Consider the following 19,386-nt stretch of genomic DNA (forward strand, 5'->3'; position numbering starts at 1 on the left):
CACTGCTGCTGGGAATGTAAAACAATGCAGTCACTTTGGAAGGTAGTCTGGCAGTTCCTCAAAAAGTTAAACATAGTGTGACCATATGACCCAGCAATTCTACTCCTGCGTATATACCCAAGAGAATGAAAACATAGGTCTACACAAAATCTTGTTCGTGAATATTCATAGCAGTGTTATTCATAGTATCAAAAATGTGGGAAAAAAATCCAAATGCCGATCGCCTTAATGGGTAAAAATGTGGTATGTCTATACAATGAATGCATTAAAATGGATTAGAATACACAATAGAATGTTATTTGGCAGTAAAATGAGGTGTACTGACACCTGCTACAATGTGGGTGAACGATATGCTGAGTGAAAAAGGCCCCGTACTATTGTATGACTCCATTTACACAAATGTCCAGAATAGGCAGATCCATAGCGGCAGAAATCAGATTAGTAATCGCCAGGGGTTGCAGAAGGGGTGTCGTGGGGCACTGCTAAAAAGGAGGTTTCTTCTTGGAGTGACAAGCATGTTCCAAACTTGCTTGTGGTGATGGTTTCACAGCTCTGTAAACATACTGTAAACCAGTGAATTGCACACTTTAAACGGGTGAACTATATGGCATGTGAATTGTGATCAGTAAAGCTGTTTACAACTGGACAACCTGATTTACTTAGGTCACATGGGCAACATCACTGTGTAGTTGCAGCCTCGATGGCCAGGGGTGGCCCTCGGGCTGATCAGAAGCTCATGACAGAAACAAGGGTGTCCTGTGTGTGCTTGAGCTGCTGCTGGTGGCCTCAGACACAGCCAAGTAGTCCAGCCCCGGTCGTGGCCATGGGACTTTTCTGTTTCCAAGAATGTGGGACGAGGATGACAGACCCAGCTACTGCTCACAGTGCTGGTTGCAGCTATAGTTTGATTCAGGCAGTGGTGCCACAGTGAAGGGACACAGGGGCAGGAGATGTCCTTTCCTGCAGCCTGGGGACTAAGGTGCTCCCTCCCCCAGGTGTCAACCTAGCTGTCTTCTCTCCCCAGCCATAAACTCAAGTTGTGAACTTTGCCTTCTCTCCAATCACCCTCTACATGCACCCAGGCCCTCCATTCAGATGTCATCTGCATGGGCCACCACTGGGCTGGGGGCAGGGGTACACATGGAGCAGGTATTCAGTCAAGTGGTCCCTGCCTTCAAGGTGTAGGACTGTGTCAAACAAGAAGATCCAGGGGAGTGGGCCAGAATTAAGTTTGAGTCCCCCAGGCCCTGTTTTGGCCAGCTTCTTATCCAGGAATGATCAGGGCAGAATCTAACTTCCTACATAGGCCCCTGCAACCCCTCATGATCCTGATCTTACCAGTGTTGACGGAGAAAAGAGGCAGAGTTGAAGTAAAACAAAAGCATTATTTGGGGTCTCAGAATTGCAATTTGGGGAGTAGAGATTTGGGTAGCAGCCCAAATTGTGTCCTCCTAGGGAAAAAACATCAAGGTTTTTTATTTTGATCTCTTTCAAGTTTATTTATTCATTTTGAGAGAGAATGAGGGCAACAGCAGGGGAGGGGCAGAGAGAGAGGGAAAGAGAGGACCCCAAGCGGGCTCCACACTGCACAGAGCTCACAAACCGCGAGATCATGACCTGACCTGAAATCAAGAGTCTGATGCTCAACTGACTGAGCCACCCAGGCACCCCAAAAGTCAGGGCTCTTTAAAGACCAAAGGGAATGCTTGTAGGCACTGTTTGCTAAGAATTTTGATTGGTGTGGGCAGTAGGAAACTAATCTTGGCTGAATGTAATCGATTGCTAAGGCTACCACGAAGCAAAGTCTTTGTGTGCTGCGTTGCCGGTGTTTGGGCAGAGTCCTTGGAGCCCAGTTCAAAGTTCAGGGCTTTACCTGGTGAGGGCGTGAACAGGCTGTCCCCTGAAGGCCCCTGGCTCCATCTGAAAAACTCCTTGACAAACGTGACTCCATCTCATTTTACCTTTCACACCAGGAAGAACAGGCTGGCTGCTGGAGGAGGAGAAAGTCCCCACTCGTGAGGTACCAGATGCTTGCGGTATGGACATCATCAAATACCTGTTTCTGGGCAGCCACTGGCAGACGATAAAGGGACAGGATAACCGAAAACATGGCACCGGGTAGTTTCAAGGGTGACAGAGCCAGCTGACAGGACAAGGGCAGTGACGACGCGGCCTGAAAATGGGGCTGCAGCTGTGAGACCCAGCCGGCCACCTGGAGAGAGGGCTGACATCTGGCCAGTTAGTCTGCCCAGAGTGACCAAGGCCCAGACGAGGAGGTCCCCCTCACTGAAGGATGACGTGTGCCTCACGGCCCCATGGGTCGTGTCCTCGAGTGTGGCATTGTGCTGCCACATCAGGGGCAATGGGCGTGCCACTAGAAACTCTCTAACAAGCTCCAAACAAGCCACAATGACCCAGTTTTCTAGCCCTGCTTACAGGGGCTGCTTGCCACCCAAAACTAAGGCCCAGGCCAGAAGCCACGAGCTCTAAAAAAGCCCCCAAGGCCCAGTTTTTGACCAGTTTGATCCAGTTCCGGCAGCGGGCTAACCCTCCAGGTGACCTTGGGATTGTAACAGAAAACACCCGCTAGCACCCTGACAGACCCACTGTGCCCATTTAGGGAAAACAGAGGTTGCGCTGACTCCAAGAAAGCCTCCTTCTGCCCTGAAAAACCCCGCCAGCTTGCTCACTAGCCCCTTAAGTACCCTGACGCCATAAAACCCTGACCCTGAGACCTGATCCAGGAGACGGAACCTTTAGAGCACAAGCTCCCCTTCTCTATTCTCTGGTCATTGAATAAATTACTGGCTTGCCATCAAATACTATTTGGTTATTTGGCAAACAGTACTGAGTAGGAACTAGCCACTTTGATAACAGATGGGCTTCTTGGGCTCCACCACCAGCTTGACTTCAGGGGTCACATCAGGGCTCTCACCACGGGCATACCTGGAGGAGACCCAGAGACCAGCAGCCATTTTCTGGAGTTTGGGACACCAAGAGTCTTTAATCTGTGGGCTGAAGTGTCCTCAGTGGTAGACCAGACATCTGGGACATTGACCACAGCTCAGTGACCCTGCTGAGTTGAACCCTGGGGGAACCCCAGGGCATATAGGGGAACCTCTGAGGAGGAAGCCTCCTGAACCAGCGGCTTTACTCCAGGTGCTACAGTCAGGGGTAACGTTTCCCCCAAAGGGAGAGCTCTCTCTTCCAGAAAACAGGTGATACTAGGGTCAGGGTGACTGTACCCCAAACATGTTTCATTGGATTCATCAGATCGGCAGGGATGTCAGGCTGAGTGACAAGGCCAGGGGTCTGGCGGTCAGCTCTGTGAACTGGTCTTGTCCTGGCACTGCTTCTGGGTTCCCTGCAACCTCCAGTTTCCTCCTGGGGCTTTATGTCCCTGCCAGGGGCTGTGCAGGGGTCAGGTGAGCCCCTCCAGTCAGAGGGTGCACCTCTAGGGACCGGCACCCTCTGACACGCTGTGTTATCCCCACCTTTCCCTGCACCAGACAGCTGTCAAGGATCCTACTGGGGAGCAGGGATGAGGTACGGAGGGAGGAGCCCAGGGCCACCTGCCCAGCATGCAGCTGCACAAAAGCTGCCCTTCAACCACTGTGGTCCCCAGGGGCAGAGATCGTTCCTGGCAGTCACTTGTGGATGTCCCGGCCTGCTTGGTTGCCTGTATGACCGGCCACAGAAACTGTTCAGTGTTGGAAGACAGGTCAGCCTGTGGTCTGGGCACTCTGCAAGAATTCTCAGACACTGCTTCCTGCCTGTGGCAGCACCCCTCCCAACATCATTCTTTTAAGGTGCATGTATTGCTTGCATGTACATTTCATTGAGAGTCACATATTTACTCATATTTTTATGTCTACTTTCTGAATTCCACAAGGGCTGGGATTTTGCCACTATTTGGTCATTATTCAGGGGTGAGTCTTCTGCACCTTGCATCATTTGAATAGGTATTCTCATGTTTAAGAAACTGTTAAGATTACAGGCAGTGGCCCTGGTGACTGTCCGGTGCCATCCTGGCAGCAGCCTGGAAGTCTGTCTCTGCACAGAGGCACAGTTGGGAGTGCGTCTCCAGCACCCAGAAAACTGACTGTCTGCACTCTCTTCCACTCTTTGGCTCCAAAATACTAGCAGGCAGGCATGCATGCTGCATGCAGGACACTGGAAGATGCGGGGGAGACTGGCCAGCCCAGAGGAAAGACTTAGAGATACTGATGGGGCGGGGCTCCCCAATCAACAGGCCCCCTGAGCACCCCAGAGTCAAACTCAAATTTGATGAGTCCCACTTACAAGTCTAATATTTCCAAATAGCCTTCTGGTATATTCCTCCTCACAAGCAAACAAACATTACCTGATGGCATGTAAAGCGTCTTCCTGAAAGGTAGGAACGGAAGAAACAGCAAAGAGATAACTCAGAGCAAACATACCAGGCAGGAGAATGATACTGCAGTATTTCTCATTCATACCCTCAGACGTTGCTCACTTGAAGCAAGAACAGCATTTCTCTAAACACTGACATGAGTGGAAGAAGAAAGAGCTCTTGGAAATTAGACACTGTGACAGCAGAAACAAAAGCCTCATGGGAGAAATGCCTCAGAAAGCAGAGCAAAGGGTAAAGATGGAAAACAGGAGCGACTACGTTCGAGGGTCAGGCTCAGACCTCTGACATCCTAAAACAGGAATTCTAATTTTTTAAAATTTCTTTAGAGAGAAAGAGAGAGAGCACATGAGCAGGGGAGGGGCAGAGGGAGAGAATCCCCAGCAGGGTCCACACTCCCACCACCCTGGGATCACCATCTGAGCCGAAATCAAGAGCCCGATGCTCCATCGGCTGCACCACCCAGGCACCCCCTAAAATAGGGATTCTGGAAAGAGGAACTGTGGAATCGAGGAACAAGTCATTGGTAGAAATGATTGATTAGTGAAACAGCCTACGAAAGAAGTTCCCGGGAGTGAGTGACAGGCGTTTCCCGACTGAGGGCCCTTTGAGTTCCCATCACAGTGAAGGAAAATCCAGGCACTTGGAGCCACCACGTTGTGAAATTTCAATAGATGATCCTGAAAATTTGCAGGGAGGAACCAGCCTCCACTGTGGTAAAGGATTATAAATTGAAAGCCTGTGAATTTCTTTAAAAAAATTTTTTTTAACGTTTTTATTTATTTTTGGGACAGAGAGAGACAGAGCATGAACGGGGTAGGGGCACAGAGAGAGGGAGACACAGAATCGGAAACAGACTCCAGGCTCCGAGCCATCAGCCCAGAGCCTGACGCCGGGCTCGAACTCACGGACTGCGAGATCGTGACCTGGCTGAAGTCGGACACTCAACCGACTGCGCCACCCAGGCGCCCTGAAAGCCTGTGAATTTCTTAACAGCACCCCTAACAATCAAGGGAACAATGCCTTCACAGTCTGAAGGAAGAAGCCTCTAACCTAGAATTCTTTGCTTAGAGTGTGTGAGGGCAAATCGAAGACATTTTCAGGTCTGCAATAACATTAAACAAAAAAGATATCCCAGACACCTCTTCTGAGCTTCACCAAAACAGGTGAGTGAATCAAGGAAAAAGAAGACCAGATGGCCGGAGAGGGCCAGCACAGGTGGAGAGAAGGGAATCCTTCGGGAGATGGACGGGGGAAACCCAGACAGACCATCCGCCCAGACTGGAGCCGACCAAGGAGTTCGCGGCTGAAGCCTGCAGAGCCTCCCGTCCCTGGCCACCCTCGCCCGCGGGCACAGGTGGCCACAGAAAGCCCACGGAAGCCTCCGGGTGGACTAGTGCGTGGCTAAGAAGGAATGACATGCGCTAACACGTGGTTACAGGAAAGCCTTGGGCAGAGGGCAGGAACTTTCTAATTCTTGCAAGACCCTCCTGAACTAGGGGAATTCTCTAGAGAGGCCGGTATGCTTGATTAAACACTAAACGGCTTCTGGGACCAGTGGGGGGAGGGGGAAAGTGCTAGAAAGTTCTTCACTTACCTTCGTTTATCTTGAACTTCGTACATCTTGAACTTCGTACTTGATGTGTGGTACACGTGTGTATAAAGACACGTGACCACGTACACACAGAACAGTGTCGTCGCCGAGAGACTGTCGCGCAGTCCCGCTTTGTACGTGCTAAGCTCTCCCGGTCCCACCCTGACGTCACGGCCGTCCTCGACTTCCACCTATGGGCTCCACGACGCCCTAAGGTGAAGGCGCTCACCTGCTTTTCCGAGGCAGGAGAGAGGCGTCTCCTCCGCCTCCTGGTCGCCTTTCCCACGTCTCCTTGGAAAGGAGACACGAGCCGCCTGGCCGGCCGCCGGCCGCATCCTCCCCCCGTGGGGACACTCGCCCACACGGCCCAGTAGCGGGGCTTCGGCGCCTGCAACCGGGCTGGAGACACGCACGGGCGGCGCCACGCTCGCCCTTGCCCGGCCTGCACTTCTGCGCCACCAACATGGCCGGGAACCCCGAGCCCAGCCCACAGGGTCTCGTGGTGGGGCTGGCGCCTGAGCCTGGCCTCGCCCCGCGCCCCTGGCTCCTTGCTCCACCTCCGGGCCTACGCCTTCTGGCCTCGGGCCCGCAGCCCTTCGCCCGCCGCCCCCCATCCACCTGCAGTCCCGCCCCGCGCCGCTCCACGCCCACCGCGCCCACCGCGCCGCGCTTCCACCAGCCCCACCCCCGCCCCACTCCCACTCCCACTCCCACTCCAACTCCCATTTACCTCCAGTTCCGCCCCGCCCCCTCGCCCCGCCCCTCGCCCCGCCTCCGGTCCTCTGGGTGCTCTCCACACTCGAGAGCGGCGGAGACGCGCGGCGACTGCTCGGGACGGCGCGATGGAGTCGAGTGGCGGCAGCGCGGAGGCCCCGGGTCGCGGCCCGCGGGTGCTGGTGGTGGGCGGTGGCATCGCGGGGCTGGGGGCGGCGCAAAGGCTCTGCAGCCACCCGGCCTTCCGGCGGCTGCGGGTCCTGGAGGCCACTTCCCGCGCCGGCGGCCGCATCTGCTCAGAGCGCAGCTTCGGTAACGGTCTTTCTCGTAACCCCTTTCCGGACCCCCTTTCTGGAACCCAGCGGGTGTCGCCCGAGCTCTGGTCCGGCCTGCGCCTAGGGTTAACAGACCCAGAAGCCTTACCTGGTCCCCTGAGTGAATCTCCGCCCCACCCCACTTAATCAGCCAAAGTTCAATGGTCCCCGAAACTCAGCTGCCTGGTTGGCAGGGCCTGCCCCTGCGGAGGAGGGTAACCCATGTCTCTGCAGTCGCCCCTGTTGTGTCCCACAAGTAGCACCGCCCCCCACCTCTCCCCCCCCCCCCCCCCCCCGGCCCCCCCAGCCTCGGGACGACTCCCAGGTGTCCCTTTTGCCCCCATGCCTGCTCTCCACGTGTCCTCCCAGCGCAGGTGCAGGCCAGCACCCCCTCCTCAAGTGTCCCCCTTAAACCAGGTCTGAGCAGGTGCTGCCATGAAGGACTGTAATCTTTCAGGGACTCTATGACCCTGGGCTGGTTTTCAGAGCTTATTTGGGGAGGGCAGGGCTGCGTGTGATCCAGGAGAAGGGCTCAGGGGTGGCCTTTGTGGAGAGAGAACCTCAAGGTGGCATTTCCTGCCCTTCCCAGGTGGCGTGGTAGAGCTAGGTGCTCACTGGATCCACGGGCCCTCCCAGGGCAACCCCGTCTTCCAGCTGGCGGCCAGGTACCAGCTGCTGGAGGAAAAGGACTTGTCAGAGGAGAACCAGCTGATTGAGACTGGGGGCCACGTGGGCTTGCCTTCCGTGTCCTACACTAGCTCTGGGGTAAGTGTGAGCCATGAGCTGGTGGTGGAGATGGCTGGTCTGTTCTATGGGCTCATCGACCAGACTCGGGAGTTCCTGCACCTGCCGGACGCCCCAGTGCCCAGTGTCGGGGAGTACCTGAAGAGGGAGATCAGTCAGCATGCAGCTGGCTGGACGGAGGACGAGGAGACCAGGAAGCTCAAGCTGGCCATCCTCAACAGCTTCTTCAACGTGGAGTGCTGTGTGAGCGGCACCCACAGCATGGACCTGGTGGCCCTCGCACCCTTCGGGGAATACACCGTGCTGCCGGGGCTGGATTGCACCTTTCCTGGGTATGTGCCTGCCCCACCCGCCCAGTCAGCCCTCCACCCCCCGGTCCCCCTTCATGTCCCCCCACCGTCCCTCCACCCACCCAGGCCCCCCATGTCCCTCCACCCACCCAAGTTCCCCCATGTCCCCCCACCGTCCCTCCACCCACCCAGGCCCCCATGTCCCCCCACCGTCCCTCCACCCACCCAGGCCCCCATGTCCCCCCACCGTCCCTCCACCCACCCAGGCCCCCATATCCCCTCACCGTCCCTCCACCCACCCAGGCCCCTCCATGTCCCCCCACTGTCCTTCCACCCACCCAGGCCCCCCCATGTCCCCCACAGTCCCTCCACCCACCCAGGCTCCCCCATGTCCCCCCACTGTCCCTCCACCCCCCCATGTCCCCCCACTGTCCCTACACCCACTCAGGCCCCCCCATGTCCCCCCACAGTCCCTACACCCACCTAGGCCCCCATGGCCCCCCACCGTCCCTCCACCCACCCAGGCCCCCATGTCCCCTCACCGTCCCTCCACCCACCCAGGCCCCTCCATGTCCCCCCACTGTCCTTCCACCCACCCAGGCCCCCCCATGTCCCCCCACAGTCCCTACACCCACCTAGGCCCCCATGGCCCCCCACTGTCCTTCCACCCACCCAGGCCCCCCCATGTCCCCCACAGTCCCTCCACCCACCCAGGCTCCCCCATGTCCCCCCACTGTCCCTCCACCCCCCCATGTCCCCCCACTGTCCCTCCACCCACCCAGGCCCCCATGTCCCCCCACCGTCCCTCCACCCACCCAGGCCCCCATGTCCCCTCACCGTCCCTCCACTCACCCAGGCCCCCATGTCCCCCCACCGTCCCTCCACCCACCCAGGCCCCCATGTCCCCCACAGTCCCTCCACCCACCCAGGCTCCCCCATGTCCCCCCACTGTCCCTCCACCCCCCCATGTCCCCCCACTGTCCCTCCACCCACCCAGGCCCCCATGTCCCCCCACCGTCCCTCCACCCACCCAGGCCCCCATGTCCCCTCACCGTCCCTCCACCCACCCAGGCCCCTCCATGTCCCCCCACTGTCCTTCCACCACCCAGGCCCCCATGTCCCCCCATCATCCCTCCACCCACCCAGGCCCCCATGTCCCCCACAGTCCTTCCACCCACCCAGGCCCCCCCATGTCCCCCCACTGTCCCTCCACCCCCCCATGTCCCTCCACTGTCCCTACACCCACTCAGGCCCCTCCATGTCCCCCCACTGTCCTTCCACCCACCCAGGCCCCCCCATGTCCCCCACAGTCCCTCCACCCACCCAGGCCCCCCCATGTCCCCCCACTGTCCCTCCACCCCCCCATGTCCCTCCACTGTCCCTACACCCACTCAGGCCCCTCCATGTCCCCCCACTGTCCTTCCACCCACCCAGGCCCCCCCATGTCCCCCACAGTCCCTACACCCACCTAGGCCCCCATGGCCCCCCACCGTCCCTCCACCCACCCAGGCCCCTCCATGTCCCCCCACTGTCCGTCCACCCACCCAGGCCCCCCCCATGGCCCCCCACAGTCCCTCCACCCATCCAGGCCCCCTCTGAAGTCGTGACCTCTCCACGCACCCAGGCCCGCTCCATACACCCTGGGACTTCTTCCATTTACCTCAGGTCGAGCTGGGAAGCAGGGGAGGGTGACAGGGTCAGGGGGATGTTAGTCTTCCCTGGTTTAGAGAGATCGCTTGTTTCTCTAGTTTTGCTCATTTAGGAAAAATAATTATTTTCAAGAAAAGGTGTTTAGAAGAAGGCAGTGCGTCTCACAGAGCTTTCTTCTGCCCGTGTTTACGAGGCCCCTTATGTGCTAAGTGCTGTGTGAAGGCTTCAGCCCCCGTGATGGACAGACAGCCCACCCCTGTGGTGGGTGGCTGTCCTGCCCTCCCCCCCCCCCCCCAGCATTCCAGAGACCCTCGAAGGCTTGTCCGTCTGGGCTCTGTCTGCCTGGGCTGTCCAGGCATTCACCCCAAGGTTCCTGGCAGAGGAGGGCATCTGTGATCAGAAGTAGGGGGCCAGGCCGGGCAGGGAGGAGGCCTTCTCCCACGATTGCCTCCATTTGCTCATGCTCGTGGACTCCTCCTGGTTGCCCCGACTGAGGTGGACTGGAAACCACCAGGGGCAGGGGTGGGGGGAACCCTTGCCCTCCTCCCTCCTTCCCTGCAGGGCACTTCCTCCAGTGGCTTCCTCTGAAGACACCAGCGCTTCTGTCTCTCCTAGGGGCTACCAGGGGCTCACAAACCGCATAATGGCCTCCTTGCCCGAGGACGTGGTAGTTTTTAACAAGCCTGTGAAGACCATTCACTGGAATGGGTCCTTCCGGGAAGCCTCTTCTCCTGGGGAGACGTGTCCGGTGTTGGTGGAGTGTGAGGACGGAGGCTGCTTCCCTGCACATCATGTCATTGTCACTGTGCCCTTAGGTAAAGCTGCTTTCCCCCACGGGTTTCCCTCTGGTCACCCATCCCAGGTGCCCTGGCCTCTGGCTCTCTCCCACCTCAGCTGGCTCTGTGGTGTTTGTTCGGCTGCTAAGCTCGTATTTTCGTTGTAGTCCTGGACAGGATTATTCTAATGTGTTTTGTAGCAACTGCATGCTTTGGAATTGAGTTTCACAGTAAGAGAAAGCCCACGTGTTGCTTCTTCAGGGGTCATTTATGGACAGGTTGGGATTGCCTCCAGGGGTTCCCCAAACCCTGCTTTCTTGGACACGGCAAAGGGTGTGACAGCCAGGTCTCAGGTTCAGTCCTTGTATGATTGACAAAGGAGTCAAGTAGAGGGTTCCGTTTAATTCTAGATCTGATGCCCTAGACAGAAGCCATTGGTGGGAGTTGGAAATTTGACAAAGGATGGGAGCGGCTGGGAGCCGCGCCGTGTCTGTGCTATCTCACTTACTCCCCACACTTAGTTGTCCAAGTTCACCAGCCTAGCAAGGCCAGAGCTGCTGTAAGATGAAGAGTCCCCCCAGCCCGGTGGCTACAGCCTGCACCCTGGGGTCCCTTCAGGACACAGCTTGCTGAACACCTAGTTCTTTCTCCCACATGTGGAATCGTACTGGACATATTAGCATAGTCTTCGGCTGCTCCTCTCTTGCCAACCCTGTCTTTTTGGTTAATACAACTTGTGTCAGTGTTTCCAACTCAGCACATATAGATCCGTGACGTGGGTTTTCCCCCCCACCGATGTCTGTGTTCATTCACTGCTGTGGTGTGTGCTGAGCCTCTGCTATAATCAGCAGGTGCATTACTGTGAATGTTGATATTGTTCACAAGGAGCCAGGACACCTGTCACGTAGCCACATAGTTGTTTCTTATTTGAAGATGTCATTACTCAATATTACTTAAAATCGGTGTAAGTTTCGGTTATTTTCACTTTTTCTGTTTTACGTAACGTTTCCCACGTGCATTTAAACACACTTGTGTGGGACACCTGGGTGGTTCAGTCGGTTGAGCATCCAACTCCTGATTTCAGCTCAGGTCACGATCCCAGGGTCGTAAGATGGACCCCTGTGTCAGGCTCTGTGCTGAGTGTGGAGGCTGCTTGAGTCTCTCTCTCTCTCTCTCTCTCTCTCTCTCTCTCCCTCTCTCCCTCTCTCCCCCCCTCTTTCTCTCCCTCTCCCTCCCTCCTCTCTCCATCCCTCCCTCTGTCCCGCTCCCCTATGCACGCACACACACACTCCCTCTCTCTCAAATAAAATTCAAAACCCCCAAAACCAAAACAAACAAAACACATGTGCGAACGTGTCTGTGGCATGGCTTGCAGTAGAGGAACTGCTGGGCAGACGGGGACTGTGCCGGAGGGCACGTGACCCCCCTGTGGCTCTGCTTCCTGTTGGGCTGTTTGTCCTTTACTCACTGCCTTTCAAGATATCTCTGTCTTAAGGAGATTGGCTTGTGCTGCAAACATCTCACCTCGTTGTTTGACTCTGGGCAAGATATAATTTTTTGTCATGCAGATACTCTTTCTGTAGCTTCTGGATAAAGCCTGTTTGTTGTCTCCTCCAAACCAATCCACGTCAGCATGGACTGCAGACGTCACGAGGTGGAAGGTTTAGAAGGGGAAACTGTCCTGAGAACGGTTCGGGGGTGTGCCACCGGCACCTGCCTGACCAGCTGGCCACGGGGCCCTCTGTGTCCCTCCACGGTGGTGCTGCTCGCTGAGGCTGAGTCCAGAGATGGCCAGAGCCAGCCGGGCATCTGGGAGCCCAGTTGAGCTGGGGCTGGTGTGGGTCCCTGGAGGCCTCTTCTCTGACTCCTCTGACGGGGGTCGGGGTGTGACTCTCGCCTCCAGGTTAAGAGATGTGGTGTAAGTTGGGTCCACTTATGAATTCCAGGTTTTCTTAAAGAACGTCTGGACACCTTCTTTGAGCCCCCGCTGCCCACCCAGAAGGCAGAAGCGATCAGGAAAATAGGCTTTGGGACCAACAATAAAATCTTCCTGGAGTTTGAGGAGCCCTTCTGGGAGCCAGACTGCCAGTTCATCCAGGTGGTGTGGGAAGACACGTCGCCCCTGCAGGACGGCGCCTCCGAGCTCCAGCACGTCTGGTTCAAGAAGCTTATTGGCTTTTTAGTCCTGCCTTCCTTCGAGTACGTATGCTTCTTGAGTTTCTCTGAGGAAGCTTCAGGTGTGAGCTCTGAAGGGGCTGGCTCGTTGGCCTTAGTTTGGTTGAGAATCAGCGGTGTGTTGGTTCACTGGGAGGTGTTTCTGGAGGATTTCTGGGTGGGATCCCAAGGGCAGCCAGAGCCTGATGACAGACACCAGGGGGCTAGCCCCTGCAGGGACAGACAGAAGCCTGCTGTGTGCAGCTTGTCGTATCTCCGGGCCTGGGGGCCTGGAATGTGCCGGTGGCCTGGCAGGAATGTTCAATCAGTAAGAAAGTATTTCCTGAAATCCCCAGGAAGCTGGGGCATGTAGGGTTCAGGAGGAATTTGAAACATGGATGTGTCTGTAGCTGGAAGACAGTATTTAAACCTGTTGCAGTAATTGAGCAAATACCCTTACAAGTCATGGAATCAAAGACCCATCAGTGGCTAAATTGTGTGGCCCAGCCATAAAACATAAATAACGTGGCAACTCTGGACTCGGTGTTTACTCAGAAATAAGACCATGAATAATTTGGGGGGGGTGCTGATTTTTCCAGCAAGATCAAAAGACGTGGTTAGTATGTTGTGGTCCAGTTTCTACACAGAGACGGGGTAGGATCGGGGACCATGTTCTTGGCCTGGAGGACAAAACACAGGCATGCCTGCCGGCATAGAGCATCCCCAGTGGTCATGAGAGTAGGATGTACGGGCTCCTCCAGCCTACGAGGGACCCTGCATGTCTCCTTTGCACTGAGGATGAAGCTGACTCCAGGGCTCAGAAATGTGGCCGTGGTTGTGTGGATGGGTGGTGGAGCAGTGGCTTGGGGGGCCCGGCCAGCTTCCCTACGCCTGGCTCTCTGGCCTATGCTCTGTGCTCAGGACATTGGTGGGCATGACAGTCCTGGGGACACGTCGTGGCTCTCACACTTTGTGGTCTCAGGAACCCCCTTTATACTCTTTAAAAGTATCGAGGATCCCAAAGAGCTTTTGTTTATGTGGTTGTATCTGAGCATTTACCAATTAGAGATTAAAACTGAGAAATTTAAAAATTGTTATTTTTAAATGGTAAGCCTATACCATGTTAACATAAATATCATTTTTAAATGAAAAGTAACTATTTCTTAAAAAAATTTTTAAAACATTTTATTTATTTTTGAAAGACAGAAAGAGAGAGTGAGCCGGGGAGGGGGAGAGAGAGAGAGAAAGGGAGACACAGAATCCGAAGCAGGCTCTAGGCTCTGAGTTGTCAGCACAGAGCCCGGTGCAGGGCTCGAACCCACGAACCGTGAGATCATGACCCCAGGGAAAACAAGAGTCCATGCTTAACTGCCTGAGCCACCCAGGCGCCCTGTGAAATGAGCTCTGACCTCACAGAACCCTGGAGTTTGTGGCCCACACTTGCAGAACTGCCCGGCACAGGTGACTGTGGCCACAGCTGGCTGGGGGCCAGGCATGTCAGGGGTGTGTCTCCCCACGCAGGTCTGCCCACGTCCTTTGTGGGTTCATCGCTGGGCTGGAGTCCGAGTTCATGGAGACCCTGTCCGACGAGGAAGTGCTTCTGTCTCTGACCCAAGTGCTCCGCAGGGTGACAGGTACCGGGCACGGGTGCGGCCAGGGCACCACCTGGGCCCCTTGGTGAACTCTGTAGGGCAACCAGGGCACCAGCTGTGCAGAAGTGAACTGGGAGCTGTGAGCCTCTAGGACAGTCCTCCCTTCTATTAGTGGGGTCACTCGAGTGTTCATCTCTGAGGAACCGAAATGGCTTTGCGAACACTTTCCACTTCTTTTTTTCTGTTTCTGGGGGTTCTGAGTTAAGCAAAGCGGGTAAGACAGAGGCAGCCCTCTGATGAATACATTCGTGGCTTGGGTTTCATTCCGGGTAGTTTCCTGACTTTCCAGCTGCGGGGTCTTTTTTTTTTTTTTTTTTAATTTTTTTTAATGTTTATTTATTTTTGAGACAGAGAGAGACAGAGCATGAACGGGGGAGGGCCAGAGAGAGAGGGAGACACAGAATCCGAAGTAGGCTCCAGGCTCTGAGCTGTCGGCACAGAGCCCGACGCGGGGCTCGAACTCGCAGACCGAGAGATCATGACCTGAGCCACCCAGGCGCCCCGTCCAGCTGCGGGGTCTTAAATGGAAGAGCGGCTGGGGCCAGGCGGCCCACGGTGCAGGGGTAACGCGTGTCTCTGGGTTCAGGAAACGCCGAGCTCCCCGCGCCCAGGAGCGTGCTGCGCTCGCGCTGGCACAGCGCCCCGTACACCAGGGGCTCCTACAGCTACGTGGCGGTGGGCAGCTCCGGGGACGACGTGGACCTGCTGGCGCAGCCCCTGCCTGCGGACGGCGCGGAGGCGCAGGTGAGGCGGCGGGTGGGCGGAGTCCGTGGGCTTCTTGAAATTGTGAACTGTTACGCATGTATTATTTTATCAGAATTCTACATGCGCATAGACTGAAGCATCAGAGAGTTCGGCAGTGCTGGCTAACAAAATAAAATAACACGAGATATAGCAGGCTGGTGGAGGGCCCGACACCCCCTTCCCACACTATTCTGGCGGAGTCTCCTCTCCAGGTTTATCACATCTCCAAATAACGCGTCTACCTGCCCCAAAGCATGCAGTCGTGGAACACTTCGAATGTGTGCTCAAGCAGGTGGAACCTTTGGGTCTCCATCTCCGACTTCTGAGCTGTCAGGTGGCGGCGGTCACTCACCTCCCCCAACCCCGTGATCGTGAAGCGTGCCCCACAGGTGACATCATCTTCCTGCACATATTTCCGTGTGCGTCTCTAAAGGATGAGGGATGCCCTCTGAAGATGTGTCACTATAACATCGTTATCGCAGTTACGAATTTACACTAATTCCTCCATATTGTCCAACACTGTTCAGTTTTCCATGTGCTTTATGATCTCTTTTCGGTTTGCTTGTTTGATAACGTTGCTCCTTGAATTTTCACTTTTAAGCATCACTGAATTCTCGCTATGGCCGATAAGGTGTTAGCTCTCTTCACTCCTGTGCCCCCCAGCTCCCCATGCGTGCAGCAGTACTTTGGGTGAGGCCCTGTCCACCCCTGGGTGCAAGGAAACTGCGGCTCCTTTTCCTGCCTCTTTGTAGATGTGAGCGTGTTTCTCAGTGTGAGTGTGTGCAGCATGTATGTGAGCATGGGAGAGAGTGTGCAGGCTCATTTTCTTTGCCTGGGTTCTGCTGTTTACATTGTCTCCCGCTTCCTTCCCTCGGGCCAGAGTCAGCTCCAGCCCCTTCAGGCACCGCTGTGGCCTGCCCCCCCCCCCCCCACGCCCCGTGCCCATGCCCTACCTGCCCGGAGCCCACACCCTGCCTGCCTGCCCCCAGCCCCACCCTTACTGTGTTGGAGCATTTATTCCAGTAGCTTCCTGAGGAGGGGGTGCATGGAGGTAAATGTTTAGGGAAAGTTTGCAGGTGTGGAAATGTCTTTTTTCTACCCTATACTTAGGTGGTCCAGTCCTGTCACTACAGAACCAACCACCCTAAAACCTACTGGTACAAAACAGATACTTTATTATGATGACAGATCCTATAGGTGGGCACAAGGGACCGTGTGGTTCTGCCATTTGATGTCTGGGGTCTCAGCTGGGAAGACGACCTATGGGGATCACGCAGGGTTGGGGCGGGGGTCATCTGAGGCCTCTTCTCTTGCACAGCTGCCCTGGGCAGGGACCCTGACTGGAGTGCCTGCCCGTGGCCTGTGTGGCCCTGGCTTCCTCACAGCATGGCACCTCATGCGGCTGCCCATGTGGTGCCCACGACTCTTAGCACAGGTGTGCCCTGGAGCAGGACGCTGCTGGGTGCCAGACGGTGCGGCTGGGCCACACTCCACTGCCCAGCGCGGTCACACGCTTGCCCAGATTCCCGGGGCGGGACGCAGAGCCTACCTTTCAGTGGGAGGCGTCTCCAAAAACTTGTAGCCGTGTAAGAGCCACACACTGGGTGTAGACCCTAGTTCGAGAGTCACTGCCCTCAGGTGTGGAAGACATTCTCCGGTGCTGCAGTGGGGAAGTCCGGGGACATTCAGGTTCCTTTCTTTCCTACCTCCTAGGAAGCTTGGAAGAACATTAGGGCCCTGCTCTCACCAAGCACCTGCCCCACTCCCCCACACTGACGCCACCCTGCACCTTGCCTCGCACCTCACGGAGCTTCCACCCTGCGACTGCTGTCAGCTGGGAGAGTCTCTTAGATTTGCTTTCTTCTCTCTGTTCTTTTTTCTTCTCTTTTTCTTGCTGAGATTTCTGTTGTTTGGATGCTGGACTGGTCCTCAAATTTTCTTATCTTTTTCCCTCCTAATTTCCATCTCTTTGGTTTGTCACTCTGCATTTTGGGCGATGTTCTTTAACATTGCATCCCAAACGGTCTGTTGAATTTTCCATTTTGCAGTAACATTTGGTTCCAGGCGTGTTTGCTCATGTTTCCGGATGTCTTGGGGCTCCGTGGGATTAGTGAAGAATACAGCCACGCCCTTGCCCCCAGCTCTGTGGCCACGGTGGCAGTCGTGTGGCCACAGCCTGACTCCTGTGCCCTGTGCTAACCCCGGCTTCTCTTTCCAGGTCCTGTTTGCAGGGGAAGCCACACATCGGGCGTTCTACTCCACCACGCACGGGGCTCTGCTGTCTGGCTGGAGGGAGGCCGACCGGCTCATCGCTCTGTGGGACACCCAAGCGCAGCTGCCCGAGCCCCGGCTCTGAGCCCTGCTCCTTCCATTCCGAGCTGGGCTCTGCCCCTCCTGTGCTGGGGGAGGCTGCCACCATCCTTTCTCTGACAGCGTCTGGCCTGGCCAAGATTTGGGGATATTAATGACAGCCTTCCTTTTTTTGGCGACTGGGGACAGCTCTCATTTCTCACGTGTATCATGGAGTCTGGTCAGGGCCGAGCTTGAGCTGAGTGCGAGGTCTTCCTGGAGAAGTGTGACGCAAGGCGCCAGCACTGCTGCTGAGGGCGTGCACATAAAGTGTGTTAAAGCCTCCGTGTGTCCTCATCCTTCCACCTCAGGGCTGCAGCATCTGTCGCTTCTGTCTTCGCCTGGTCCCAGGCTGGGGTCCCTGCAGGGCCCGGTGCCCCCTCCCCTGAGTTCCCTGGACTTTGGGTGCTGTGGTCGCCCCTGGTCCCAGGCATCTCCTGGTGTCCCGAGCTCTCATTGCTGGTGCTCAGGACCGTGCTGACGAGATACCTTAGCAGACACCCATGGCGTGCTGGGCTGGGTGTCGGCCAGGTGGCGGGAGCCATGAGTGCACGGGGCACCCCGTCCTGACTTGGGGCCAGAGGTTTTCTGGAGGAAGTGGATGAACAACAAGTCCTCACGAACGCAGAGGAGGGGGACAGCTGGTGTGTCAGGGTGAGTGGGGAGCATGCCAGTGCAGCGGGCAGTGTTGGGGTGAGAGTGTGGGGATGCCCTGGGTGTTCTGCTCAGCTGACCTCAGCTTCCCTTCCTCCAACTGTCCCAGCGAGGGGGTCGAAGTACCTCCATTTTCACAGCTGGGGAAAGCACAAAATACCTAGAGGTCGAGTTCAGTAATTGCCCAGTCTCACGACTGCCGGCGTAGAGCTTGGGCATCGTCCCAGGACAGGCCCTGAGGGGAGGCAGGTGTGGCTAGAGGGTGGCACTTTGGAGGAGGCACTTTGGCCACCCTCAGAGGGTGCCTCTGAGGCAGGAGCCTCAGAGGCCTGGACTCTATGCTGCAGGCGGTGGGGCTGCTGGCCCTGCACCCACTTTGAAGTCAGTGGCTTGTGCCTGTCCTCATCTCTGGCTGCAGTCTGTGTCCTGCTCTGGGGTGGGGGCATCCTGGCTCCGGGGGTGAGTGTATGTGTGTTCGGAAGAAGGGCTTTGGGGCCAGGCCTGTCTGGGCTCTTCTCCAATCCCGAGTGGTGCCCAACATGCCCTCGGCCCCAGCACACTCTGCACAGGCCCTTCTCATACCTTCCCCTCCCAGATCAGGTTGCCCCTCCAAGGGGTCTTCCTTGCCTCCACCCTAGAGCTCTGTATGTGTGTCTACTGCTGTGTGTCACTGGAGTGATTTTGCACGGGACACCTACCAGTGAGCTTTGTTTTTTTTTTTTTTAATGTTTATTTTTGAGAGAGAGAGAGAGAGAGAGAGAGAGAGAGAGAGAGAGAGAGAGATAACGAGTGCACAAGCGGGGGAGAGGCAGAGAGAGGCAGACACAGAGTCTGAGGCAGGCTCCAGGCTCTGAGCCATCAGCACAGAGCCTGACGAGGGGCTTGAACTCACGATCTGTGAGACCATGACCTGAGCCGACGTTGGACGCTTAACCAGCTGAGCCGCCCAGGTGCCCCAACAGGGTTTTACTTTAGTTTTACAGTCCTATCTATGAGAGATTGCAGCTTCCCTCAGGCGCAATGATCTGTATTGTTGACATCCATCCAAGAGTTCATTGAGCCACATGCTTTTGGGAGACATTTCTTGTATCCAGAGTGACAAAGGCTGTCCTCTTGGTGGGATGGCTGCTCTGTGATGGGGGGCTGAGGGCTGGGTCCTCTTCTGGTGACTAACTCATCTGGAGGCCACCTGGGAAGGCTGGTGGATTTGTTTCTCCCATGGTGGATTTGTTTCTCAATCTCTGGAATGTTTAGTGCTGAGAATTAGGAGGTTTAAGACCATCACAGTAGTGACATTTTTGTGCGGAGAATCCAAGCATGTTTGCAATTTTAGGAACTTGTTTCAAAAATTACATTTAGAG

General features: G+C 56.1%; 1 protein-coding gene across 1 annotated transcript; it reads left to right on the forward strand.

The window, feature by feature from the left end:
• Positions 1 to 6,762: 6,762 nt before the first annotated feature.
• On the forward strand, positions 6,763 to 17,656 carry PAOX (polyamine oxidase). Its single transcript, XM_047825258.1, has 7 exons — positions 6,763 to 7,010; positions 7,602 to 8,088; positions 10,312 to 10,511; positions 12,419 to 12,671; positions 14,148 to 14,260; positions 14,865 to 15,022; positions 17,241 to 17,656. The coding sequence occupies exons 1-7, from the start codon at positions 6,827 to 6,829 to the stop codon at positions 17,376 to 17,378; spliced, it is 1,533 nt and encodes a 510-aa protein (XP_047681214.1). The 5' UTR covers positions 6,763 to 6,826; the 3' UTR covers positions 17,379 to 17,656.
• Positions 17,657 to 19,386: the final 1,730 nt, after the last annotated feature.

This window comes from Prionailurus viverrinus, chromosome D2 (genome assembly GCF_022837055.1).
Source record: "Prionailurus viverrinus isolate Anna chromosome D2, UM_Priviv_1.0, whole genome shotgun sequence".
Classification (NCBI taxonomy): Eukaryota; Metazoa; Chordata; class Mammalia; order Carnivora; family Felidae; genus Prionailurus; species Prionailurus viverrinus.

Coding starts and splice junctions, on each gene's coding strand:
- PAOX (XM_047825258.1), top strand. CDS start 6,827: ATGGAGTCGAGTGGCGGCAGCGCGGAGGCCCCGGGTCGCGGCCCGCGG. Junction 10,512..12,418: donor CATTGTCACTGTGCCCTTAG/GTAAAGCTGCTT, acceptor TATGAATTCCAG/GTTTTCTTAAAGAACGTCTG. Junction 14,261..14,864: donor AGTGCTCCGCAGGGTGACAG/GTACCGGGCACG, acceptor CTCTGGGTTCAG/GAAACGCCGAGCTCCCCGCG.